The sequence below is a fragment of the Monodon monoceros genome, unplaced genomic scaffold, assembly GCF_005190385.1.
Source record: "Monodon monoceros isolate NGI ecotype Baffin Bay Population unplaced genomic scaffold, NGI_Narwhal_1 Super_Scaffold_19, whole genome shotgun sequence".
Taxonomy (NCBI): Eukaryota; Metazoa; Chordata; class Mammalia; order Artiodactyla; family Monodontidae; genus Monodon; species Monodon monoceros.
The window spans coordinates 75,290,116-75,317,322 of record NW_021703775.1 but is presented as its reverse complement, the minus strand read 5'-3'; the positions used below and the strand labels follow the sequence as shown (position 1 = coordinate 75,317,322).

The following is a 27,207-nucleotide window of genomic DNA, read 5'->3' as shown; positions in this document are numbered from 1 at the left end:
GATATACATATATAGATATGTAGGTATATAATTTTACAATACCATTTACCTGATAAGTACTATAGGAATTTGACTGATCTCTAAAATAATTGCATTAAGTGTTTACAAACCTCTTCTCCTTGATTTATCTGCTCCTTTGTTCTTTCTTTGGTTTCCATGATGTATGAATAATCTTCCTTCATTTGTTCCAGTTGGGTTGCTTTCATAAAGAACTATATCAACAACAAGAAAAACACAATTAGGAGTTGGTAAACTTCCACGGGACTATGAAAAAAAGAAGAATTTGTTCTCTAAAAACTTTTAGACCACTTATGTAAAAAGACATTAAAAACATACTTAAGCAAGTCAGTACATTGGGTCTCCGTTGCTGCACGCGGACTTTCTCTAATTGTGGAGAGCAGGGGCTACTCTTCATTGCAGTGTGCAGGTTTCTCATTATGGTGGCTTCTCTTGTTGCAGAGCATGGGCTCTAGGCACACGGACTTCAGTGGTTCTGGCATGCGGGCTCAGTAGTTGTGGTGCGCGGGCTTAGTTGCTCCGCGGCATGTGGGATCTTCCCGGACCAGGGCTCGAACCCATATCCCCTGCATTGGCAGGCGGATTCTTAACCACTGTGCCACCAGGGATGTCCCAGTATCCTTGATCTTAATGCATCATAATTTTTTAGCATAGGGAGTACCAAAACCCATTCAAAAGTCACACTGTGAGCTGTAGTAGTAGTCATATATTTTGTTGGCTTTTTAAAAAGTTTTAAATAGGGGCTTCCCTGGTGGCACAGTGGTTAAGAATACGCCTGCCAATGCAGGGAACACGGGTTCGAGCCCTGGTCCGGGAAGATCCCACATGCCACAGAGCAACTACGCCCGCATGCCACAAGTACTGAGCCTGTGCTCTAGAGCCCGCGAGCCACAAGTACTGAGCCCGCGTGCCAGAAATACTGAAGCCCACGCGCCTAGAGCCCGTGCTCTGCAACAAGAGAAGCCACCGCGATGAGAAGCCCGCGCACCACAACAAAGAGTAGCCCCTCACTCGCCGCAACTAGAGAAAGCCCGCGTGCAGCAACGAAGACCCAACGCAGCCAAAAATAAATATATAAATTAATTAATTTTTAAAATGTTTAAAATAATCTAACGTTTAAAAGTTATTATGTATGTTTGGGCAATCATTCCCTTGTATTTCCATAAAGATATATTTTAGAATTCATTCTCTTTCAGAATTAAAAGCAAAGAAGTTAAAGCAAGGATTTACCAAGAAAATTATACTTCCATCTTACTTAACAAGTTCCTAAATTAGTCCTACAATATTACTCTAAATAGTGGCTTAAAAAAATCCTCGATATTTACTATGTGACCAAGATTAATGTTCAGTATAGATGCCTAATCTATAAATGTATTCTTTTTGGTTAGGTTTATGTTTACTTTGGTGCATCTTACTTTGTATTTGTCTCCCTCATTTTTAGACTGCAAGAACTGCTTGCTCATCTCTTGCGTTAAGACAGAAACTGGATTATCTACCTGAAACAAACAAACAAAGAAATGATTATCTTTAAATATTTCATTTTAGTTCCTTAAAGAGAAATGAACTAAAATATCCATTACAAGTGACCTAAGAGAGAGAAAATATTTCAAAATTTCATTATATTAAAATAAATATCAGTACTACAGCCAAAATTAAATATTCTGCCATTACATGAGGGCACAAGCACAAGAACTTTCTAAAGAAGTGTGTTTTTTTAGCAAGTTTTCATTCCTTTTACTGTTTGTAGAGTACCACTCCTACGCTACTGGTTAATCATCAGACCACAGAGCTGGAAGAGCTCTAGCATGAGAGTCAGCTGACTTGGGTTCTTAGTTGGCTCTGTCTGAACTTCCTATGTAGCCGCAGGCAAGTTAGTTATTTCCTCCAACTAAACACAAGAAGTCCAACTCAGTCACTTCTAATCAGAACTATAATGACGAGTATTGTTTATTTTTTGTACAGCAGTTCTTCACAGTTCCTATACCCTGTCATTTCTTCATGAGGATACTGTAAAACAAATGGAAACACTGGGATCACTTCTATCTTTTGAAGGAGAAGTCATTTTAAATAAGCCATTACTTGAATTAAACTACCTCTGGCTAACAAATTAAAGTACAGTTAAAATAACAATATAATAACAGTTCAAAGTGGAGTTGAAAAAAAATTTTTTTAAATTCAACTTGTTTCAAAAAGATTCAAGTTCATTTCTCATTTTTATCTTTGGTGTTAATAACAAAGTAATTTATATGTTAGAAAATAATCTTGTTTATAAGGTATAGAACATGAAGGACCACTATAAAGGAAAAAGTGCTTAACTCCTTCATTTACCATCTGTAAAATACTGATTGTACTTTATTTAGTATACCACTGGTGAAAACCTTTCTGTTAAGCAGGATTTTGGGTCTTATCTTCTAAGATGATAAAAAACATTTATGTAGTTATAAAGAAACCTCTACATATCACCTTTTTCTCAGACCAGATGCTGATTGCCACGTATTTTTTTTAACAAGGTCTGTGTGGTATCTTAATTTCACACAGTATCTGACTTCTTAAAACTAAGACCTAATGCACTAGCTTTAATGACAGACATTTTATCACCAGCTTTGGATTAACAGCTTCACCAAAGTTCATATTCTTTTTTCTACAGCCTCTGAAATGGGGTTCCTCGTATCTATACTACTCCAGAGATTATTTAGAAATCTGGCAGCTTTACCCATCAAGACCCTGGAGTAAGCAAAAGGCAAGCGCACACAGGTAAACTTCAGAGAAAAAGTAAGAAGAGGCACAGGGGACAAATATAATCAGGTACTTAAAGACTAACACTCTCCTTCCTCCTGGTAATTCTAGGCCAGCACTGTCCAATGGAAATATAATGCAAACCACACATATAATTAAGTTTTCTAGTAGCTACATTAAAAAGATAGAAAGAGACAGGTGAAATTAATTTTAGTATATTTTTAATCTAATATATCTAAAATATTATCACTTTAACATGTAATCAGTACGAAAACTGAGTTATTCCTTTGCATTAAGTCTTCAACCTCCAGTGTGTACTTCATGCTAGAGCACACCTCCATCTGGACTACCCACATTTTGAGGGCTCAATATCCATCACATGTGGTTAGTGGTTACTCAGTAAGTGTAACTCTAGACCTTTCATATTTTGATCAATGAACTTGAATCTTTAGTTAACCGAATTGTACAAGAGGACTAATGGAGTTATGATAACAATCTTCAAATATTTCAAAAGAAAAGAAACATATTTTATATTCCCCAAGGAAGTGGGAGCTTAGAGAAACTGACTTTATTCAACTTTTCCCATTAACAACAACTTTCTAATAAACACAGCCACCTACAGATGGAATCAGCAGCCTCAGGCAGACGTCATTTCCCCACTACTACCCACTCAAGTACCCGCTGAAGGAACATCTGGTGGAGACTGCGCACAGGGTAAGCATGCAGTGTGATACTACACTGGATGCCCTTCGAGACTTTCCCAACACCTGTGAATCCATACACTCTAACTTTTTTTTTTAAAACATCTTTATTGGGGTATAATTGCTTTACAATGGTGTGTTAGTTTCTGCTTTATAACAAAGTGAATCAGTTATACATATACATATGTTCCCATATGTCTTCCCTCTTGCGTCTCCCTCCCTCCCACCCCTCCAGGCTGTCACAAAGCACCGAGCCAATATCCCTGTGCCATGCGGCTGCTTCCCACTAGCTATCTACCTTACTACGTTTGTTAGTGTGTATATGTCCATGGCTCTCTCTCGCCCTGTCACAGCTCACCCTTCCCCCTCCCCATATCCTCAAGTCCGTTCTCCAGTAGGTCTGCATCTTTATTCCTGTCTTACCCCTAGGTTCTTCATGACATTTTTTTTTCTTAAATTCCATATATATGTGTTAGCATACGGTATTTGTCTTTTTCTTTCTGACTTACTTCACTCTGTATGACAGACTCTAAGTCTATCCACCTCATTACAAATAGCTCAATTTAGTTTCTTTTTATGGCTGAGTAATATTCCATTGTATATATGTGCCACATCTTCTTTATCCATTCATCCGATGATGGGCACTTAGGTTGTTTCCATCTCCGGGCTATTGTAAATAGAGCTGCAACGAACATTTTGGTACATGACTCTTTTTGAATTTTGGTTTTCTCAGGGTATATGCCCAGTAGTGGGATTGCTGGGTCATATGGTAGTTCTATTTGTAGTTTTTTAAGGAACCTCCATACTGTTCTCCATAGTGGCTGAACCAATTCACATTCCCACCAGCAGTGCAAGAGCATACACTCTAACTTTTGGTTTTCCTGATTTTGCTTAACAAATTGACCTGTGTTCTAGTCTCAAATTTATTTGCTGTATCTGCTTTTCTCCAGATTTTACTAATTATTTTTCTGAACCTGTGCTGCCCAATATGCAAGCTACTAGCCACATGCAGCATTTGACACTTACGTAAAATACAATAAAACATTTGATTTCTCAGTCACACATTTCAGGTGCTCAAGTAGCTAGTGGCCACCCCATCGGACACCATAATACAGAATATTTGTACCATTACACAAAGTTTTTCTGGACAACCTGTTCTAAACCAAACTGGGAAAGAGACCCATACTCATAATTATTCTTTTTCCTTGGTGACTACTCTTGGTGTTCTTAATTCTGGAATAAGGCAGGGTGATACAATGGATAGAGCATTAGAATGGAACAGGGATGTCTGGATCCCAAGGCAGGCTCAACCAGTACCCATGCCTAGACAACTGTAAGTGCAAGTTTACTTTTGCTGGCTCCCAGTTTCTCACCTACAAAATAAAGGGTCCAGATTACATGACCTCCAAAGACAACTCCAGTGCTAATGTTATAGGACTATATGAGCCCCATTTCCAATTATTCAGTCAAAGTATCTTAGCAGAATGGAATCAAGTCTTGTCTCCTATAGGTATAATGAAATAACTCCAAAATACATAAAGAAATGCTTTCTTTATATGGCTAGAATAAACTTCCTTTCTACAAAAATTTAGCAACTGAGTTTAGGAAACTATGATGCTATTCTGACTTGGACAGCAGAAAGCAAAGAAACTTTATAACATAAATTTGATTAACATAACTTTTGGCACATACTAGTATAGACAAGATATTCTTGTGTGTTCTGTCAAATTAAAGATGTTATATTATATATTGAAGGTTCCTGTTGAACTAGGAAGCCTTAAGGAACTTCACTAACCATAGTTAAATATATTTGTCCTGTGGTCAATTTACTTATATGAGGCCATTTAAATTCTTTCCACACCACAAATGAAACCACACAAAAAAGTAACCAGTCGTATTTATTAATCTGAAACACAAATTTAGCAATTACCTGTATGTTAAAATGATCAAGAATTCCAATCAGTTCTTCTTTCCTAGTGGAAACCAAGGCGCCTAGTTATGAGAAACACAAGATGACCAGACTGTTTCTAGGGCAATAATACGTTTTTAAAAATGAGCAATTATTTATAAACATAAATGTTAACTAGTTTTCCTGATGTCATCAAGAAAGGTACCACTGCACATACACACATCTGAATGAACTGGGGTGACACACTTGTTATGACACAAGTACGCAGGAGGCAGAAGCACACAAATGCAGTGGCAGGTACTTCTCTTCTTCCTATAGCTAAACATTTCCTTTTCCTTCTCATCTGTCTCTTTAAGTAACTCTCCACACCCACCTCCTCTTCCTTTATGTCTTTTTCTACTTTCGGCTAACTTTCTCTTTCCACATGTGACAGAAACTATGGGGGTGAAAAGAAGTCTACAAGTGAGATCAAAATGACATCACAGCCTGTTTCAAACAGACCCAAATTCTGCTAATCATGCTTTTGCTGTAGAATGCCCTGCGGTAAAACAACTATGTACGGATATATAAGTGTGTGTATACATACATGCAACCAACCAATCCTCTTGCAAGAAAGCAGTTTCAAGAGATGAGAAGTGTCCTCTCAATGATACCAGCACAATCACTTAACTCTTTTTAACTGGATGTTTACTAATACTTTATATGAAATAAAGAGAAATTCATAGCAAACCTGTTTCACTTTTCAGTTTATAAGATCGACTTCCATCCATGCTGATGTGCTGTTGCACAATTATAGAGTCACCGTACACACTGGCTCTATAGGCATCATCCCCTCTGTTCCTTAATGTTATTGAGATATCTGCTGAGCTAAAGCAATAAGGTTAAGCTAAGTCACATGAAGGTACAGGGCAATTATAACACTAGGTTACCATAATTTTAAAAACCTCCAAGAAATTTGGCTAATTCATTTGAAAAGCAGCTTTATGCCAACAGTTGATGGCTGACAGGCTACTACAGAATAATGTTAAAGATACCAAGGAACAAAGTTGAGAAGAAGAGAAACTTTATAAAAAATAATTGACTATTTTATCCATAACAGAAATACATTTGCACAAAATCCATTTAAGTTTTGGTTGTTTCACATCATGTAGATAAGTTACACATTTTCCCAACCGCTATGTATAATCAATATTACACTGCCTGACTATGCTAAATTATATAATAAAGCATCATCCTGACAGCAGGCCTCTAAGAAAGATGCAGTAAGAATTAAAGTGAAGTTATATATTTTCTAAGAAAATCAGAATCAAGGGAAACAACTTGAATTCTTCTACTACTTGGCAATAAAAAAAATGCTTAAGTATTTGATATCAAGAGATGTAAACTAAATCTCAAAGCTTCTTAAAAGTTTTATTGGTATTACAAAATAAACATTTTTAAAGTTTTAAAGACGTCTGAAGTATTTATAGCCATGTATATTTTAACATATTATGGGGGGGGAGAATTCATCTTTATTTTTCTACTCTAACTTCTGTACAAATAAGACTTTGTAGAAAAATTTTTAAAAAATTAATGAAGGGCATTAATAAATACATACTTATAATTTCCTTAAACATAAAAGCAGATAATACTTTCTCTGGTTAATATAAATATCTACCAAAAATGCTAAAGTCCTTTAATGCAAAATTGCTTTAACTGGTAATTAAATGATATATTTAACAGAATAAACTTGTTTTCATCAATTTGGAGTAATCATACCCCAAAATTATTCCTATTTGCAGGAAATGTAGGTAAAAATACTCAAGATGAATTTCACTGTAAACTTACACTTGGTAGACACCCTGAAGGGTGCTCAGCTCTTGCGCCCCCGTACTTCTGTGCAAGTGCCCTCATAGAAAGATGGCTTAGCAGCCATTATCAGCCCCCATCCCTCCCTACACAGATTGGGTTAAATATAGAAAGTGAATGCTAACTGTGCCACATTCCCTTCTTTAAAAATTCAAATTAAGAAAAACTAGTAAAATCCAAGTAAGGTCTGTAATTTAGTGAATAATATTGTACCGGTGTTAACCGCGTAGCTCTGCGAAAAGTACCTCAGTTGTTTAAGATGACAACATTAAGGGAAACTAGGTAAAGGCTGTAAGGAAACTGTACTATCTTTGCAATACTTATGTAAATCTAAAATTATTTCAAAACCACAAGTTTTTAAAACAAACTCAAATCAAGACACATCAAGTGGAAGGGTGGTGATTCCTTGGAGATACAAAGTTCTGAGGCCTCTGGGACTAGAGAAACCAATTTGGGGCATTATATTCTGATGAACAAGTATAAAGCCTGCAGAGATGACAGAGAGAAGCAGAAACACACAGCAGATAAGCTCTTGGGAAACCACCTGGACAGACTGGCAGAGACACATAATCACAGATACTGGCTGTGAATCAGAGACACAGAGAACTCAAGAGCACTTCCTTCCATGCGCAGCCCCACACACCAAGACAGTAGGACATAAACGCCTGCCCACGAAGACACAGAGTACCAAAGACCTGAAGAATAAGAAAGAGCACACACGCTCCAGAGGCAGTGAGAGGGAAACACATTCACACACCTGCATACCTGTCACAGGAGAGGGAGGGAGGAGGGCACAGCACAGAAGTGCAGCCACTGAGGAGCGGCAGGGAGGTGGTGTGGCGGCAGAGCTGCAGCACACACCCGGCTAAGGAAGGAAGGGAGACAGAGGCCTGGAGACAAAAGACACAAAGAAAGCCAGAGACACAGAAAAGAAAGACCTAGAGACCGAAGATCTTTGGTTCTGAGTCTCTCAGTTCTGGTCACGCATGAGATCCAATTACGCTGCCTCACTGAAGTTTCCAAGACATCTTTATGATAAATCTCTTCTTCTAAAGCTACCCTGAGTAGTTTGGGGTGGGGGGGTGTTTTTAAACAGAAATACCTATTTAAGACAGATATGCTCCTGAAAAGTTGTAATCAATGAGATTTTTGAAAGCTTTCTGGGTTGATTCTAATGAACAGCCAAGGTTGAAAACTATTAACTAAAGTATATGATAGGGGAAGGGTAGCTGGCCTACAACATGGAGCAAACAATATTTATTGCATTAACTAGTATGATTACCTAGTATTAAGTGAATGTACCTCATGAAAACATTTTAAAAATAAAGTGACATCTCCCTTGATTAGCAAACATCTACTTTGTTATTTTCCTTCCTAGCTACTCCTTGCATTTGAAAGCTATCTTTAGTATTGTGAGAGCTTTGGAGGCACTGGTATCCTACTGCCATATGAATTTAGTAAATATAAGAAAGGCAAGTTATTCAAAAAAATTAAAGCTTACGAAAAAAACCTCACAACAACTTCTCAAAAAACCTGTACAAGGAGACAGGGCTAACTGAGCTGAGACTAACTGCTGTCTCCCCACCTACTAATGTGACTGCTGCTGAATTGGGGTCAACAGCCATAGAGCCCAGTGTCTGTAAATAAAGAGACCCTTTAGTGAGAAGAGAGACTGTCACCAAGAGTTCCTTCAGAACGACAACACACACAAGCGGTGCCACCATAAGGGTGTGGCTTCTTTCTTAGCTCCAGGAGAACCTATCTGCACAGAGATGACTGGTAGCATCAGGCACTGATGGGCACGAGGAACAAGGAACAGGGAAAAAGTCATGTAAAAATAGGAGGCATCTGTTCCTTGTCTGCGTGGCCAGCTCATCTGCAGTAAGTTCTGTAACCTTGACTAATAAGTCGGGAACGTACAGCAGGAGCTTTTGTCCCCCCATAACCCACTCCCAATGCCACAGCTGACGTCAGAAACAGGCCTGCAGCAAAGAGCCCAGTGCCGCCACGATAGGATTAGGAAGGCCGAGGAGGGAACAGTAAATGAACCTGTTGAAGAACCTGAACAGCTAGGGGTCTGGGACCTTGGTCACTGGAGAATTCCATCACTGTCCCTGTACCACTCACTGCAAAGCCTCAGTGGATAATCAGAGGCTGGAGCGCCAAGTAAAGAGCCTCCAGGCACAGTCGTCCGGTTTCTCCTAACCATATTCGGCAAGCGTCTCTAATGGAGGAGTTGAAACCCTCTACAAAGGTAGCCCGGAGCCCAGGCGTCACAGATGGAGAGTGTAATGTTTCAGATGTGCGGGAGGGACAGAGTCCTGAGGACCACCTCAAACTTCTGCCAGACTGAAAGACGTTCCTCAGGAAGAACGGGATAGCCTCATAGATTTTAGGTGCAGAATAGAACCGAAAAGCTCGATGAGCTGATTCGGTAAAAAAGTGATGACAGAATCAGAGACTATAAAAGAAGAGAAATTTTATAGATACCAAATGTTTTAAATGAGGAAAGGGAGGACAAGAGGAATAGTAATGGGTTTGGAAAAGCTCATTTTAGCTATTTTTTTAGACGAGGTCAGTAAAAAGGAGGCTGAGCTCAGGTTAAAGGTTTTAACTGTTATTAACTCTGTTTAAAATATTTTAATGTTCCTATCTACAGGCAGCTGTGTCCTTCAAAGTTGGTGATTTGTGTAAGCTAGCCTTTATTTTTCTTTCTTTTTTTAATGGTATTCCAAGGACACATCTCAGAAAGAAGTTTCTGCTTTCATCCAGCTACTTCCCATATGGAAAAAACATTTAAAATCTTTAATTGAGACATAAACCCCTTAATGGTGCAGAAAAAAAAATTTCTTCCTGAGGCTTCTATTTGAAAGATCAATGTGTTATCTAGCTAGGCAGACTAGGTAACTATTTGGACAACTAAGAAATGTAGAGTTCAGTATAATGAATTGAAGCAGAGTTGAGACCAGTGCCTTAAAAGTGTTAAAAATACTAATTTTTGACTTCAGCCATAATTTTGTTTGGAGACTGTGGAAGAGAAGACCTTGCTGCGCTGGCGCCCAAGTAAGATAAGGAGAGACAGAAAATAAGCTGGAGAATTGTTACTAAACGGTTCTTTTTCAAGGCCATACAGCACAGAAAATGAATTTTTCTGTGTCTTTTCTTCCCTTCTCCTGTGTCAACTTGGAACCCTGGCTTAGGGTTAAGATTCCCAAGGTTTCTGAGAGATACATAAAAAACACGCAATCCTGACTCACATCCCGTCCGCGTTCTATTTTTTAGAAATAAAATGGAAAATGGGGGAAGTTAAGTAGATACAACACTGAGCAGGAGGAAAGTCTGTTACATGAAGGAAAAAAAAAAAGGTATCACTGTTAATTATCAAAGTTCCAGAAGTTCTGGGCACTGGGCGTGTGAAAGAGGAATGAATGGGCAGCAGGAGCAGCCTGACTCTGGGAGCTGGTATGACGGAGCCTGGGACGTGCAGTTGTTAGGAGACACGAGGATCCCTCAGAGGTTTCTGAGGCAGAATTAAAAAGAACAAGGAAATCAGCCTGAAGACAGTTTCCTAATGGGCAAAGGGTCACGAGTCTATGATGATGCAAACTGAGCAATTAATATATAGTTAGGTGATGGCAAACTATAACAGAAAGAAATATAAATGTAAAGCCACAGAGGGTTGTTATATGACCATTCACCAAGGGTCAAGATGGACCCCAAAGAGACTCGAGACTGTGGTCCTCAAGTCAAGCTCACTGGTGAACCCCCTGAGTAAAGGATATAAAGAGACAGATGGAATACGTTTTTGAAATTCTTAGAGCTGGAGGCAGCAATTCTGTTTAGGGACACCTTGGCTGGTCACTAACTCTGCCTTAGCCCACATCATAGCGACGTGGACTTGCTGAAGCTGAGTTTGGGTCAAGAGCCAGCAAAGTCCAATATTTATAAATATTCCTGTAAACAGAAGTACGCAGATTTATCACTGCTCGTTCTTCCAGAAAGGTAACAGAAACGAGTGTCAATGGGCAGGCACATGGCACTAACTGACACAAGCATTCTGTCGGGAGAGGTGAACAGGCAACAGTGGGCTATGCTGGCAACAGGGGGCAAGAGAAAGGAATGAAAAGATATGATATCAGTGCTCCAGTTCCGGGAAGCCAATTCATTTCCTACCATGTCTACATGAATTGGGATTCTAAAGAAGCTGCTTCTTATTAAAGAACTGAAAAATACACGTAGAAAACAAACACTTACTTCTGTCCATCTTTCACAAAACCTTTCAAAGAAGATCCTCGGTTAGTAGCAACTGCTTTTCCACCAAGACCAACTATAAGAGCTGTGAGTACTGCACTCTTCCCACCTAAAGAAACAGGTGTTGAAGAAATCACATTCATTAGAGGGAGAAAAGAGAAGTCTGACTCCTACAATTTGATGTAAAAAAATTTCTGAAATAAAGCATTATACTTCAATTATAATTTTCTTCCAGTGCCGAAAACAAACAAAAAGTTGTACATATCATGAAATATTTAGCTGCTGCTATTAGAAAAAAATCAGTACATTTCAGGAATCAAATCTTTGCCACTAATAAGGAAATGGAAAAAATGGTTGATACCTTTCCAACCTAAAACTCTCATTGTGTCATCTTGGCCCTTCAGCCTATTAAATGAATTTATCTTTCTAATTACCCATATACATTTAACTCATCTAATTTTTCTTACATCCTACTTTAATTAAAATTTACTTTTTCCATAAATTCTCAGAAGCCAGAAACTATTTTTAACCTTGAATGCAAGCTCCAGAGGGACAGGACTGTTGTTTTTTATTCATTTGCTTTATCTCCAATATTAGCCCATAATAGGCACTCACATATTTATTGAATGAATGAGCTTAAATATGAAAAAATTATCAGTCATATAGACAATGTTTTTACATAATATTTTGACAATTATTATTCCTAATTTGAATATTATTCACTTGCTAGCTATTTGAAGAGTATACTTCTTTTTACCCTAACAGACATAAAATATCACACAAGCTAAAATTCCAAAATCTTTAACAATCATGGTAACCATTTTCTCAACTCCACAATCAACCAAATTCATCAACTCTTATCAGCTCATCATCTTCCACAAAATACTCCAAATTAACCAAAGTACACGCTGGTTAGCCCAGTTCAGTTCCTGGAATGCCTTTCAAGTCCCTATCCTACCTCTCTCCTTTTTCTTCATTTCCAAATTCACTGCCTCCACCACTCGCATTATATTAATAACTTCGCTGTTTCAGGAGTGAAGATCTAACCGCAGAACCAACCCACCAGTCTGCTTTTACTTCTTGTCCTGTTTGACCTCCCCATAGCTCTGGTTCCTTTGTCTATCCCCTCCTTCTGAAAATACTTTCCTCTTGACCGAATAGAGTAGGGAAAACAAAGAACAACAACTAAACAGACTGTGGAGCTACCTGTACTAGTTTCATGTTCTAGCACGGCCACCAGTCGTGGACCCTGGCAAGCTCCTCTCCCTCTGTACTGGCTCAGTCAAGCAGCCAACACCTCACATCCGGCGGGGGTCTACTACAAAAGCTACCTAACTGGTCTAACTCCTATGTCTTCCCCCTTCTAATCTACTCTCTACAATGTGGCCAGTTTGTTTCACAAATCTTCACCGTGTCACCTCTATACTCTAAAACTTTAACTGCTTCCCCACTGACTTGTGAACGAAATCCCCAAATATTTATCACGGCAGTCAATATCCTCAACAACATTACCTACAACTGATTCTCCAGTGTATGCTTCTGCCCCTCCCTACCATGTATGATATGATAAAACCCTATGAGGTTGTTCACCTCTCTCCATATACATCTGCTTCTACCCCTCCCAACCTTTGGTGATAAGCAATCTTTGCCTGGAACATCTCAGCTTCTTCTTCCCCAGTAAGATCTAAAGAATCTTTCATTTTTATTCAAGTACCACCACAAATACCACCTCTTCTTAAAGCTTTCATTGGCCACAACCACAAGAATTAGTTTCTTTCAAGTTTGGATTCCCAAGACACTTTATTCATGCTCTTACAACATTTAATAGATATAAGACACAGGCCTGCCTCAGTTGCAATGAGGATAGCTTGCCTACTCTTCTGTGGTATGAATTCCAAGGTACATAGATTCAGAAGAATAAGCAGGAAATGTTTATCCCTGTTGCATAATGAGCCTAAAGTTAACTCATTTCTTAAAGTGCAGACTGGCAGGCAATACTGAAAAAATTCATGACCACAAATCAGAGGTCTAAACCTTAGATTTATCAGCACTAGTAGTCACCTATTTTAAAAAGTTAATGCATTCTGATCTCAATGTACTGTTCAAAGTCAAATAAGAAGGAGGGCAAAAGCACTTACTTCCATTATTGCCAACAACAAAGTTGACATTAGAACCAAATTTAAAGGGTCCAAGCATCGAATGACACATGAAGTTTCTGAGCTGAATACTCTCAATGATTCCAACTTCTGCTGCTGTCTATTAATTTAAAAAACGAGAGAAAACAATCAAATTCATTCACTACAATCAACCAATCATTTGCTAGAAGAGAAAGATTAGCAGTGCTACCAATGAAAAATGTTACAGAAAGTATAGTGGGGTTTTTTTTGCGGTATGCGGGCCTCTCACTGTTGTGGCCTCTCCCACTGCAGAGCACAGGCTCGGACGCGCAGGCTCAGGGGCCCAGCCGCTTCACGGCATGTGGGATCTTCCCGGACTGGGGCACGAACCCATGTCCCCTGCAACGGCAGGTGGACTCTCAACCACTATGCCACCAGGGAAGCCCAGAAAGTATAATTTTAAATGTTAACTTTAGTCAATGAGTAAATGATATTAAATGGAGACCTTATATGATTAACCACTCATTCTAAAGTCCTTATAGGGTCTAATAAGTGTATCAAGGTTTCTTAATACGGACAATACCAACATTTGAGTCAGATCATTTTTTGTTGGAGAGAGGCTGTCTTGTGCATTGTGGGATGTTAAACAGCATCCCTAGTTGCTACCCACCAGATGCCAGTAGCACTCTCCCCCCACCCTAGTTGTGACAACCAAAAATATATTCAGACACTGCTAAATGTCCCCCACTGAGGGGAGGGTATGTAATTATAATTCTCATATTGTGAATATATGTCATAATTAAATTAGAGAAGGTTTATAAACGTTTCAAACAAAAGTTCAGCACAGAGTGGTCAGACTTCGTAGTTAAAAATACGAAAATAAATCAAACATATTTTACCAAACCTTCCAAATTTTTTTAAAGAACACTTAACGTCTCCAGCCTTTTTAGTCATTTATTTAAAAAATCCCTGGCTCTCTTCTACTAGACACCAGCTTATTAAAAAGCAGAAAACATTTACATCCTTGTATGAGTAGAATACTGAAAATCGTGGTTGAAGACTTTTTAAAAATATGTTTTATTTTGATCTAACTGAAGACTCAGATGCAGTTGTAAGAAATAATACAGAGAGATCCTGTGAATCCTTTACCCAGTTCCTGCCCAAGGTTACACCTCGAAAACTACAGTACAATATCACGACTAGCATTCTCATATTGATACAGTGACGGTACAGAAGATTTCCATCACAAGTATCCTTCACGTTGTCCTTTTAGAGCCCCATGCACATCCCACCCAATCCACCCCCTCCTTAACACCTGGCCCAATTATCTGTTCCCCATTTCTGAAACACTGTCATTTCAAGATGTTATATTAGTGGGATCACACAGAATGTAAGCTTTTGAGATTGGCTTTTTTTTCGCTCAGCATAACTATCCATTTTTGCCTGTATCAGTACTTCACTGCTTTCTGTTGCTAAGTAGTATCTCAGGGTACAGATGTACCTCAGCACGCCTAACTACTCACTCATTGTGTGACATCTGGATTGTCAGTTTTGGGCTATTACGAATAAAGCTGCTATGGACATTCATGTATAGATTTTTGTGTGAAGATAAATCTTCTTTTCTCTGTGACAGATGCTGGCTTATATGATATAGTTGCATGTGAAATTTCTTAGAGAAACTGCCAAACTATTTCCCAGAGTGACTGTATCATTTTACATTCCCACCACTGAATGATCCAGTGTCTGCATCCTTACCAGCACATGGTGTTGTCACTTTTCTTTTTTTTTTTTTTTTTTTTTGCGGTACGTGGGCCTCTCACTGTTGTGGCCTCTCCCGTTGCGGAGCACAGGCTCCGGATGCGCAGGCTCAGCGGCCATGGCTCACGGGCCCAGCCGCTCCGCGGCATGTGGGATCCTCCCGGACCGGGGCACGAACCCGCGTCCCCTGCATCGGCAGGCGGACTCCCAACCACTGCGCCACCAGGGAAGCCTGGTGTTGTCACTTTTCAAAAAATTTTAGCCATTCTGATGGGTATGCAGTGATATCTCATTGTAGTCTTAATTTGCATCTCCCTGATGAAAAATTATGCTGAATATCATGTCATGTGCTTATTTGCATCTGTATATCCTCTTCAGTGAAATGTCTCTTTATGTCTTCTGCTCATTCTCAAATTGGATTATTTGCTTTTTACTGCTGAATTTTGAGAGTTCTTTATACAAACAAGATATTAGAACTTTGTTGGATATGTGATTTGCAAATATTCTCCTGGCTTGACTTTCCATCCTTATAACAGGGTCTTTTGCAGAAGAAAAGTTTTTAATTTTGATGAGGTCCAATTTATCAATTTTTCATTTAATGGTTTGTACATTTGATGTTAAGTCTAAGAATTGTTCCTGAATGCTAACCCGAACCTGAACCTGAACATTTGGTACAATTCTCCAATCAAACCGACTGGAACTGAAGATATCTTTTTGGGGAGTTTTTAAATGATGAATTAAATTTCCTTTATAGTTACAGAGTGATTAAAATGATCTATTTCATATTGAATGAATTGTGGTAGTTTGTGCTTTTCGAGGAACTGGTCCACTCTTTCTAAGCTGTGAATCTATGTGTATAGAGTTGTTAACAGTATTCCCTTATTATCCTTCTGATGTTTGCAGAGTCTGTGGTCATATCCTCTGTTTCATTCCTGATATTAGTAATTTGTGTCTTCTCTCTTTTCTCCCCTTTGTCAATCTTAGTAGAGGTTTGTCAATTTTATTGATACCAGCTCCTTGTTTCATTGTTTTCTCTACTAATTTTTTTTAATCATTAACATAAACTTCAAAATTAGTGAGATGATTTTATCTCAGCTTTTTAAAATTCATATTACTTTTCCTCTGCAGGGACCCAGCTCCTGATACTGAATTAAGAATATGACATATAAACCAGACATGAGAAACATGCAAATCAAAAAACATAATATTGTAATTTTGCACTCACCAAAGTAGAGGTACCATTAGTGAAAGAAACTGTACATTCATCTTCGTCACCATCTTTATCAAAATCATCCAGCTCTTCTTGTCTTGGTCTTTTGGCATTTCCAGGAGAGAAGAAATTTCCTTCCTTTCTTTTGGCCATCAGGTCTAAACAAATATTAGGGACAATGAAGAAAATCATGTATAGCATCCATAAGATTGTTCCATATACCTTAAAAAACTAAACAAAATAAGACAGACAAGCTTAAGTTTTAGTACTATATCCATTCATTTTTACTTTAAAAAATTAGAACTGTCATCTGCATGGAGGGAGGGGGCCGTGAGCCAAAAAATGAAGGTGGTCACTAGAGGCTGGAAAGGCCAGGACACAGATAAGTCAAGAACCTCCAGAAACGAATGCAGTCCTACTGTTCCCTTGATTTTCGCCCAGGCAGACATGTCAGACTTCTAACCTACAGAAGTATAAGATAATAAATTTTTGTTAAAAAAAAAATCTGCATTTGCTACACTAGCTGATTTTACTTCAGAATGATTCATGACCAAGGTTTTTACTCATATGGGCCTACCTAAGTGTTTTTTAACTCCTAAGCTCACAAAAGGTAAAAGATCTTATTTGTGAAACTGCGGATCTATTGATAGAGATGGCATAATGCCTCTGAAATGATTCCAGAGCAATCATCCAATTTTTATAACTTATAAATAGTGAACCACATAAAACTAATTTTAATTATTTTCCCAAAGAAGCATATTTGGAGCAGTGTTGCCTAGCATCAATAGTGTCCCTTAACTCTTCTCCAAAGAAAGAGCCCATGCTGATTGTCTGTTTTTTTGTTTTTTACTGATATACTATAAAATTTATACCTAGAAAATGAACATCATCAAGATTTTCTAAACATATAAATGCTGCACCTCAAGTCAAAGCTGATGGTCTTTGATTGAAATTAAATGGTTGACTACTCCAAATGTTGCTTTCATTTTTCTCTTAAAAATTCACTTAGAGATCTAAAATGATAGGTACCCAATAGCTGTTTGCTGAATAATTGGAAAGAAAAATCCACAGCATAGGTAATAAAAAATTTCTAAGATGTAAGAATATGAAAAATAGCTCTACTCTCAACCCATTTAGGTGCCCCTAGTGCTATACTATAGCAGCCCTGTTTGTACCAGGTACATGGCAGCAGTGGGTTAAATGAGATTTTCTCTCTCATGCATTTGGATTGAAAGATTCAAGTCAGTTCTCAGTAGAAGAGAGGAAAGCTCCACTTGCTGATGTACCTGCAGGGCAAGACAGCCAAGCTGAAGGGTGTGTGTGTGGGGAGGCTGGGGGGCTAGTGGAGCGGTGTTACAAAGATGGCATGAAGTAGACGGAGAACAGGGACCCGGGACCCTAGAGCAGAGATGTGAGAGGAGGGCGGGCGAGACAGACATTCGTACAGTATTTAATTTTTATCCACTGCTTTCTTAAGTTACACTGACAGAACCAATTTTGCAGAAACATCAAATATCTATATGTACTGTGTTGGAACTGCTTTGGGGAACTATCTTTGACAGGTTTTATTGTGACAATGCATGCTTCATTAAGTGAACTGGGTAGTTTCCCTATCGTTTTTTTTTTTAATATATTTATTTTTATTTATTTATTTTTGGCTGCATTGGGTCTTCATTGCTGCGCGCGGGTGAACAGGGGCTACTGCCCATTGCGGTGCGTGGGCTTCTCATTGTGGTGGCTTCTCTTGTGCGGAGCATGTGCTCTAGGCATGCAGGCTTCAGTAGTTGTGGCATGCGGGCTCAGTAGTTATGGCTTGTGGGCTCTAGAGCACAGGCTCAGTAGTTGTGGCTTGTGGGCTCTACAGCACAGGATTAGTAGTTGTGGCGCACGGGCTTAGTTGCTCCACGGCATGTGGAATCTTCCGGGACCAGGGCTCAAATCCGTGTCCTCTGCATTGGCAGGCGGATTCTTAACTCTCAAGCACTGCGCCACCAGGGAAGCCCACCCTCCCCCATCTTTTTAATGCTCTGAAATCACCACTCTGGCATGACATTGAAATGTTTTTTGAAAGTAAGAAACTAAGCTTAAAGCTATTAGATATTGGAGACTATTTTAATTTTATGAAATCATTTCAATTCCTTTTTTGTACACTGGTTATTACAGGTTCATTATATCTTCCTAGAACAAGTTTGCTATAATTTTATTTTCCAGAACACTGATAATTTAAAGCTTCAAATTTACTACACAAAATTACCTTGTTTTGTAAAATCCTCAACTGTGGTCATGACTCCTTTCACATCAATTCTATTTAATTAAATTTAAACTTTTTTCTCCCAAAAGTAGTTATTTGCGTTTTTCAAACCTAGTTTTTCTTTAATGAAAATATTTTAATGTTTATTCATATATTTTTATACAACCAAATATAAGAGATATGCAGTGGGGCTGGAGTTTAGTCTCAAATTCTTTATCTCAAAGTGCAAGTTAATAAAAGCAATCAGAGACTTCCACTTCCAGGAAGATGGAATAGATGTAATTTTCCCTATTCCCCCTGCTTAGTAAAACTAAAATCCTTGAAAAATATATACTATAAAACAAACATAAGACGACTCTGAAGAAGGAGGCAGATTGGCTAGGAACCACGTGACCCAAGGAATGACATCGTGGTAGTTCCCTGAGTTTTTGTTTTGCCTCAACTATCCCGAACTTGGAGAAGCCAGCAACAGGGGAAACACCAACAGGTGCAGGGGAAAAACAAAAATGCCTAATGAGGGCTTCCCTGGTGGTGCAGCAGTTGAGAGTCCGCCTGCCGATGCAGGGGACACGGGTTTGTGCCCTGGTCCGGGAAGATCCCACATGCCGCGGAGCGGCTGGTCCCGTGAGCCATGGCCGCTGAGCCTGCGCGTCCGGAGCCTGTGCTCCGCAACGGGAGAGTCTACAGGGGTGAGAGGCCCGCGTACCGCAAAAAAAAAAAAAAAAAAGCCTAATGAAAGCTTGCTCACTCTAGACAAAGGAGCAGGAAAAGGGGAGCCTAACAAGACAGGAAACTTTTAGACAATAATCACTCTACTCCAGTCAAATATCACTAAAAGAACTGTTGGCCCTTCCTCTTCCCCCCCAACACCAGCAAAGGCCAAGTGGGTAGCCTGGACTTCCACCCTGGTGAAGCTAGTTTCAGAGAAGGCTGTGTAGGCCAAGTAGGGAGCCATGATGATGGCATCAGGTGGAGAACTTAGATGTCCACCCCCAATAGGGGGTAACAGGATGCTACTTACTCCCATTCCCCCTTGGATGGTGTCAGAGGAGGCCTTTTACCACTGCCCGGAAAGGTGAGGAGGCCACCCCACTGCAGTGTCCACGTGGCGGGCTGAAACTCCAACCCTAGCCGAACAGCCACCGTAAACTATGGAAAGAGCTCTGGTAAAGTTTTAGATGTGAGTCTTTGTGTCCATGGCCTAAAAAAACCATAGGGCAGCAGTTCTCAAAGGTTGTGATGTCTTAAAAAGTACCAAGGACCTCAAAGAGCTTTTGTTTAAATCTATCAATATTTACCATATTATAAATTAAAATTGAAAAACTTTTAAAACAAGCAACACACAAGTACACATTCTATCAGTCGCCAGAGCGATGGCATCATCACATGTCTGTAACCTCTGGAAAACTCCATTGTACAGTCACAAGTGAATGAACATGAAAAAGGGAAATAACATATTACAATAATTATGAAAACAATTTTGATCTTGTCGACCCTTTGAAAGAGTCTCATGGATCCCTGGACCACACTTGGCAAACTGCTACTGTAGGGGATACTATAAGCATGTCCATGACACAGTGCCATAAATGACAAGGTATAGCTACCAGTAATAAAGTTAGGGCAGCAGAGAAGAAGCCAGCCATAGAATGACTGGTAGACTTGATATTCAAAATGTGGTCCAAGGACCATCAAGCAGCCATCTACATCTCCGAGGAACATATTAGATATCCAGAATCTCAGGCCTCAATTTAAACCAACTGAATCTGAAGCTTCATTTTAACAAGGTCTCGGGTGACTCACAAGCACATTAAAGTCTGAGAAGAACTGTTGTAAACAACATTAAAAAACGTGGGACTTTATCCTATCCTGAAGGCAATAAGGAACCTAATTTATCGTGATAAATCAAATACCACTTAAAAGGTATATTAGTTAACATCCAAAGAAGGACATTTAACAAATGCCTTTTGAGACAGTACTAGTGTTACAGTCACAATTATATAATATTCACCATCTTTTTTACAAATAATGTTTATTTTGAATCTCTTACACAAGTCAGAACTTGAAAATCAAACAATTCTCAAATTATTTAATAGCAAGAATTAATGTATATTAGTTTCAGCTTGTTGCTAATTTAAGTTCCCTAGAATACCACCAGGCTATTATTTTCCCAACACTTCCTTCTTTCCCACCCATACCTCTATTCCTTTCTCAATTACAGTAATTTATTTATTATAGAAGAGCAAAGAAGACACATTACTTTTTGGTTTTCCCAACATTAAATGCCCTTTTAGACACTGTTTTTATTAATGCTTAACACACGATCTTGCAGTTAGCAGACACATCAGCTGACTGATTTTAGTATTTTACCATTAGAAAATGGTAGTTTTTCAGGTAAAATTGGGGGGAGCAAGGGGCATGAAGGTAAATGTGATTAGCCCCTCACAACGAATGTGAGATTCTATACAAGACGGAAGACAGTGTGCTACATGACAATGATGTTTTTTATTTGCTGTGCTTAGCCTGGGATTTGCAGTTTGCTGTTAGGTTGCCATGGTAACTTGCATCTAACAGACACTGAAGGATATAGGAATCACTTTGTAATTTAATGATAATGGATTTTTAAAAACACACATGAATGTCTTGAGAGTTAATTTTAGGTTACAATAGTAAAATTGTTTCTAATAGGCTAAAGAGACATATAAACAGATGCAAAGAAAAATACTTTTAATATCCTGCAATATATAAAAATAGAAAAAAAAACTCCTCTGGGATTTTCAATATATCCGTAAAGCTCTTCATGGTCTTTAATATTTGTTTATTTACAATAAAAAAATTAAAATTAAGGGACATATCATTTCCCCCTCGCAGAAAGCAAACTCCATCAGAGCAGGAATAGTAACAAATATGCAGATTCTCAATAAAAAAAAAAAGTTCAAGAAGAAAAATCAATCACCAAGGGTTAATTACAGCAAGCATGTACATAGGAAATTTGATAGAGACCAAAAGTATTTTAACAAAGGACTATAAATTTCTAAATTTTCAAATTTATTGTGAGTATGTAGTGATTCACACTTCCCATTCATATCAAAGTAGGGGTTAACAGCAGTGAGAAGAGTCATAACAGAACTGGAATTATTAATAGAAAACAATGGTTTCAAAAAAGGCAAACTGCTGCTGCTTCTGAATCTGCCATGGACTGTTTACCTCATTCCCAATTCCACTTCTCCCACCACCACAGACAAATTCATTCTGCATTGTATCACCTCATTTTTAATGTACTGAATTAATTAAGCACACTACTTGGAATATATCATGAAGTAATGTGAGATGCAATAGATAATAAATAATACAAATAAGTGAAAAAACTCATTAGGCCATCCATCAAACAATTCCAGACGAGCAAAACTAGGAAGTACTAAGCACAGCACTTCAGATAATAAAATGTGAACACTCAGATGTGTGTTTTAAAAAAATCCCTGTGACCTCAATATAGAAGACAAACGAAACAGAGAGAGTAAGAATAGGGGCAAAAGAGACCAGTCTCTAAAGGATAAGGGGTGCTGAACAAAAGCAGTGGCATGCACATCAATGTTCACTGCAGCATTATTTACAACAGGCAAGATATGGAAGGAACCTAAGTGTCCATCAACAGATAAATGGATAAAGGTGTGATACACACATACACACACAATGGAATATTACACAACCATTAAAAATGAAATCTTGCCATTTGCAACAAAATGGGTGAATCTACAGGGTATTATGCTAAATGAAATAAGTCAGACAGAGGAAGACAAATACCCGTATGATCTCACTTATATGTGGAATCTAAAAAACAAAAGAAACAAAACAAAACGAAAACAGACTCACAGATACAGAGAACAAATGTATAGCTGCCAGAGGGAGGGGTCGGGGATGAAATACGTGAAGGGGATTAAGAGGTACAAACCTTTCCTTTAATCCTCAACATCCTTCTAAGTATTGTCCTTATTTTACAAAAGGGGATATTGAGGCTCAATTAAAAGATACTCAGACTTTGTAGCTATAACTTAGCAGAGCTAGATCCAAACCCAGGTTGTCAAAACCCAAAGTCAAACCTCTTTAACGTCCAGGTTCCTCGTGGTATGAACTGAGTTTAACCAAGTTTCACTATTTATAGGCAGTGAAATTGGATATTAATCTGTTCATCTTCTTGTCCATCCTTTGTTAATGTATAAAACTACATAAAGGATTCTAATGTGATATGTCCCTCTAATATTACTTATTCAAGCCAATTAAAACTTGGGCTTGCTTTATAGAATTTTACCTTGTGTTTAATTTTCAGAAACAACCTTTACTCTTAATACTAAATGCCATTATCAGTAGACTGAGCAGGTTTGGAAAGGAAGGAGGATAAATAATACATTTATGTTGTTTGAAAACACTGAGTTTTAAGTGCTCCTGAAATAGAGAGGCCAGTAGGCAATAAAATATACTCTGCAGTAGAGGCAGATTTGGGAGTGGAGCTAAGAAAGCCACAGGAAGTGTTCTGAATTTGGTCACCAGGGAAACTATGTTTAGTGAGAAAGATGTATCTCATTAACTGGTGAATCCAAAACACTAACATTAATGTAAGTATCTACACTTGACCCTCAGTCATCTGGACTTGTGTGTGTGTGTGTGTGTGTGTGTGTGTGTATATATAAAACTGTGACATTTAATTATGCCTTAAATATAATGCATACTATTGTGGTAAAATTTTGAGTTATTTATTAATTCCTGAAAGTAAGCAAAGTACGGCTTTGATTAATTTTCCTAACTTAGGTCTAAATATGATAGTCAAGATTTAGGCAGGTTTTACACAAAATTCTACATCCAGGCACTCAGTAAAATATACTCTGTAAAATAAACTTTTGAGAATGAAACTGGTTTTTCACTGTAACCACTTTAATATGCCATTTGTGCTGACTTTTGCCAGGCTCAATTCTAAATACTTCATACTAATTATAGACAGGTACAGAGATAAAACTCTAACTCTCTCTCTCTATCCCCCCACCCTCACATATTTAAGAATCCTGTGAGTTAGGGACCATGTTATTTTCTCCAATTACAGAAAAGGAACTGATATTTGCAGAGGTGGTACCGACTTGTCGGGGGTCACATAACACTGGTTCTGTCTTGCACAAAAACATGCTTTTTAAGCAATATTCTAGTAATCTCCAAACTTCTTTGTACTTACAGCCATTCAAGGGAAAAAAAAAAACAACACAACTGTAAATACACATTCTCATAGGAAATTATTACTCTGCATATTTCACACAGTAAAAGAACGAGATAAAGTAAATCTAAGTAGTTCCAATATGGTCCCTCTCCACTCATGCACCCATGGAACTCTCTGCAAGCAAGTGCATGTGCCAGTGAACATTTTAAAAGACTACACAGCAGCCGTCTAAAAGCCGTCAGCGAATTTGGACTCTTTTTCTTTTGAATATACATTCCAGAGTAGCTTGTCTTCAAAACACTCGCTTGTAATCGTCTCCTCATGAAATATACGGAGCAGTAAGCACTCACATTAAGTTCTGTCTTCAGGGTTTAAACAGCAAATAGTTGCTCTTTCTAGGAATTATCCCAGGATCCTCTCAAGCCCTTTCTCTACCCTTGAGTCCTGTGTTCCGCAATTCCCAATAGTGATTCTTCTCCAGCTCATCTCCACGAGAAAATCAGGGAAAAGAAATAACATCATAAATCCTCCAAACATCACAATTTAATTCTTCCAGGTACAGAAGAGTATGCGTTCTCATGAAACTGGCATTTTAGCAACAAATCCAATTTAAGTAATATTTACATACATCTCTTAAACATTCTTAAGTAGCTATTTGCGAGGTACCATCAAACGGGTGATAAAAGCCCGATTCCCGAACCCAACCTCACCCCCCGACCCTTATACCCCCCAAGCCCCTCGTCAAAGCCTAAAGGGCCGTTTTGGGCCGGGCGCCGGGTCCCGCAGCCCGAGCCGGGATTGGCAAGCTTCGCCGCCAGAGCCGCTCGAGGGCGGAGCCCAGCGGACACACGGGCAAGTTTCCCGCAGCTGAGGGGACCTGTGCCGCCTGCGGAGAGGGCGAGAAGATCCCCGCCGGCCGCGGGGCGGGCCCCCTAGACACTGCCGCAGCTCCGCTGACCCGGCCGCCACCAGGTGGGCTGGGGGCGCCAGCTACGAGTGCGGTGGAGGGGCATGGACCCGCAGCAAGGGAGAGCGACGGCGCGCGCCCTCACCCTACCTCGAACAAGTCGAAGTCTCTCGAAGGAACCCGATCGGCGGGGCGGCCGTGGCGCAACAGGACGCTAAAGCCACCCGAGGGGCGTCTCGGCGTCGGCCGGCCGCCGTCGGCCCGCGGGGTTCTGCGCGCCCACGGCGGGAGAAGGCAGCAGCCCGGCCGCCCCGGCGCCCACCGCGGGCCACTCCGCGCCTGCGCCCCGCCCCCCCCTCCCGCCGGGACTCCGCCCGCGCGTGCGCGGTTCGGGGTTTTCGCGCCACTGGAGTCTTAAGAGGGACCGGAAGTGCCCCTGGCCGGACGGAGAAAGCTTGTAGAAGCTTAGGGCTCGGCGATAGCGGGACGCGGGGAGCGGGGCGGGTGATTTGCCTAAGTGAAAGTGAAAAAAGCTCGGAGCCCCAGGACTACAGTTCCACCCATGCGTACAGCGACCGGCTGGGAGCGCGGGAAGCCAAGCGTACGGCCGCGGTCGCGGAAAGGGGACAGTCACTTCCCGGAAGAGGCGGGGCCGTGGGCGAGAAGGCACCGAATTCGAAGTGCTCCCCAGGAGCTTTCCGGGGCAGGGTGCTAGGCGCCAAACGGTCGACTTTGCTTGGGGAAGGAAAGAGAAAGTCTTTCCTTTTCTTTTTCTTATTTTTTGAGAAGAGAAAATTTAGAAACTTGTAGACAGCAGTAGTTAGGATTCAGGCCAAACTGGTAAATCACGGAAGGGCGTCTTTCATAACCAAGGAGGAAGGGTTGTCCCGGTAAGTCCCGCAGAACGGTGGAGGGACGGCACCGCCCGGGTCCTTCCACTGGCTCCTTTGCAGTCTGGGTTGGGGGCGAGCTCTGTGTTCGTGTCCCTGTCGCACCCGCCCCCTCCTCCCAAAAGCCTCCCTTTGGATCCAGGAGGACAGCAGTCCGAAGCTCCCGGCCGGATTCAGCCCTGCTTTCCGAGCCCGGAGTCTCCCAGTCCCTGCGGTTCGCCCCGGCGCGTGGGAGCTGTCCGCCGCGGCTCCGCGCTCTGGCGGCCGTGCCGAGGCCGCTGGGTCCCGAATGTCCTTATCCCGGGCACCGTGGGGTACACTCCCACGCCTGGTTCAAGGCCATCCTGGGCGAGCCTTCCCTGATCCCCATGGGCACACTTGGGTGTTCCTCTTTTTTGGCGTTAACTTTGTGTTTTGGAAATACTTCCATTATAGCAGTTATCTTAAGGCATTGTGGTTGTTTATTTACAATCTTTCTTTCCGCTGGCGCGTGCCTACATTGCAAACCCTCTCAATAAACATCGGAACTAAAGAAGTTTAAGTTCCTTGGCTTAGCTTTCAGCGCCTTCTCAACCCGACATTAAGCTATCGCCTCTGTCTTTACACAGCTCTTCACGTGGCAGCTCTTCACGTAATATACTTTCTATACCCCAAAATCTTCCTTTCTAGATGGAAAAAAGGGGTATTTACTGCTAACCCAGAGCACCCCCGAAGAAATTGATGTCAAACTTCTGGTCTCCAGTAAGGAAATTCCTACCCTTTTACTTCTAAAGATGATCAAGTATATGTTCCTTTCCTGGCCTTTGCCATGATACACATATGACATAGTCAAAATAGGTGAAAACACTACGACATCTGGCCCAAGTGGTCCTTGTGGGTAAAAGATGGGAAGCACAGCTGGGAGGTCTCTGCTTATATGTCCCTTCCTTTAAGAAGTCTTCCTTGTTGCCCTACACTAGGTAGGATACCTTCTTTAGCTCTATTTACTCCTATAGTTCTCTAGCCTTACTTCTGTGCCTGTACTTGTCACATTGTTATAATTCCCTTTTTATCTCTAATCTCACCTAACCACGGTCCTTAAATGCAGGGCTTGATCTTTCAATATCGTATCTCCAGCACCAAGAAGAATTCTGGTAAATAGTAGGCATTTAATAAATATTTATTAATAACAAGTAATTTAAGCCTGTGTTATATTATTCTTCAAAGTTTAAGCTAAATTCATATGAAAATAAAACTGAAGAAATAATAAACACAGCATTAATTAGTGAAATTATGTGGTGAGTCTTATACAATACAATCCTGAATTGAAATAAGCTTTATACAGTTTACCAAACTTTATATGAAATAGAGTCATCTGCATGGGAATTGGGAAATTTAAAGTAGTTCCTGCTTTATTGTTAAAAAAATTTGT

At 39.9% G+C, this 27,207-nt stretch overlaps 2 protein-coding genes across 3 annotated transcripts in view; one reads left to right on the top strand and one right to left on the bottom strand.

Annotated features, from left to right (window-relative positions):
• The window catches only part of SMC6 (structural maintenance of chromosomes 6), a 73,485-nt gene extending 48,241 nt beyond the window's left edge, over positions 1-25,244 (bottom strand). Inside the window, exons 1-8 of one of the 2 annotated variants that reach the window (XM_029232158.1) lie at positions 25,057-25,244; positions 16,564-16,706; positions 13,602-13,719; positions 11,467-11,572; positions 6,095-6,231; positions 5,386-5,447; positions 1,434-1,514; positions 111-212 (exon numbers count right to left, since the gene is read on the bottom strand). In XM_029232158.1, coding sequence (XP_029087991.1) covers positions 111-212; positions 1,434-1,514; positions 5,386-5,447; positions 6,095-6,231; positions 11,467-11,572; positions 13,602-13,719; positions 16,564-16,701 — 744 coding nt within the window. In that variant the 5' untranslated portion in view covers positions 16,702-16,706; positions 25,057-25,244. Of the gene's footprint in view, positions 1-110; positions 213-1,433; positions 1,515-5,385; positions 5,448-6,094; positions 6,232-11,466; positions 11,573-13,601; positions 13,720-16,563; positions 16,759-25,056 lie in introns of those variants that run through there. The other variant, XM_029232157.1, reaches the window with a different exon arrangement.
• A 354-nt stretch (positions 25,245-25,598) lies between these two features.
• Positions 25,599-27,207, top strand: part of GEN1 (GEN1 Holliday junction 5' flap endonuclease) — a 31,129-nt gene continuing 29,520 nt past the window's right edge. Inside the window, exon 1 of the mRNA XM_029232834.1 lies at positions 25,599-25,796. The gene's annotated coding sequence lies outside the window, so the exon portion shown is untranslated. The remainder of the gene's footprint in view (positions 25,797-27,207) is intronic.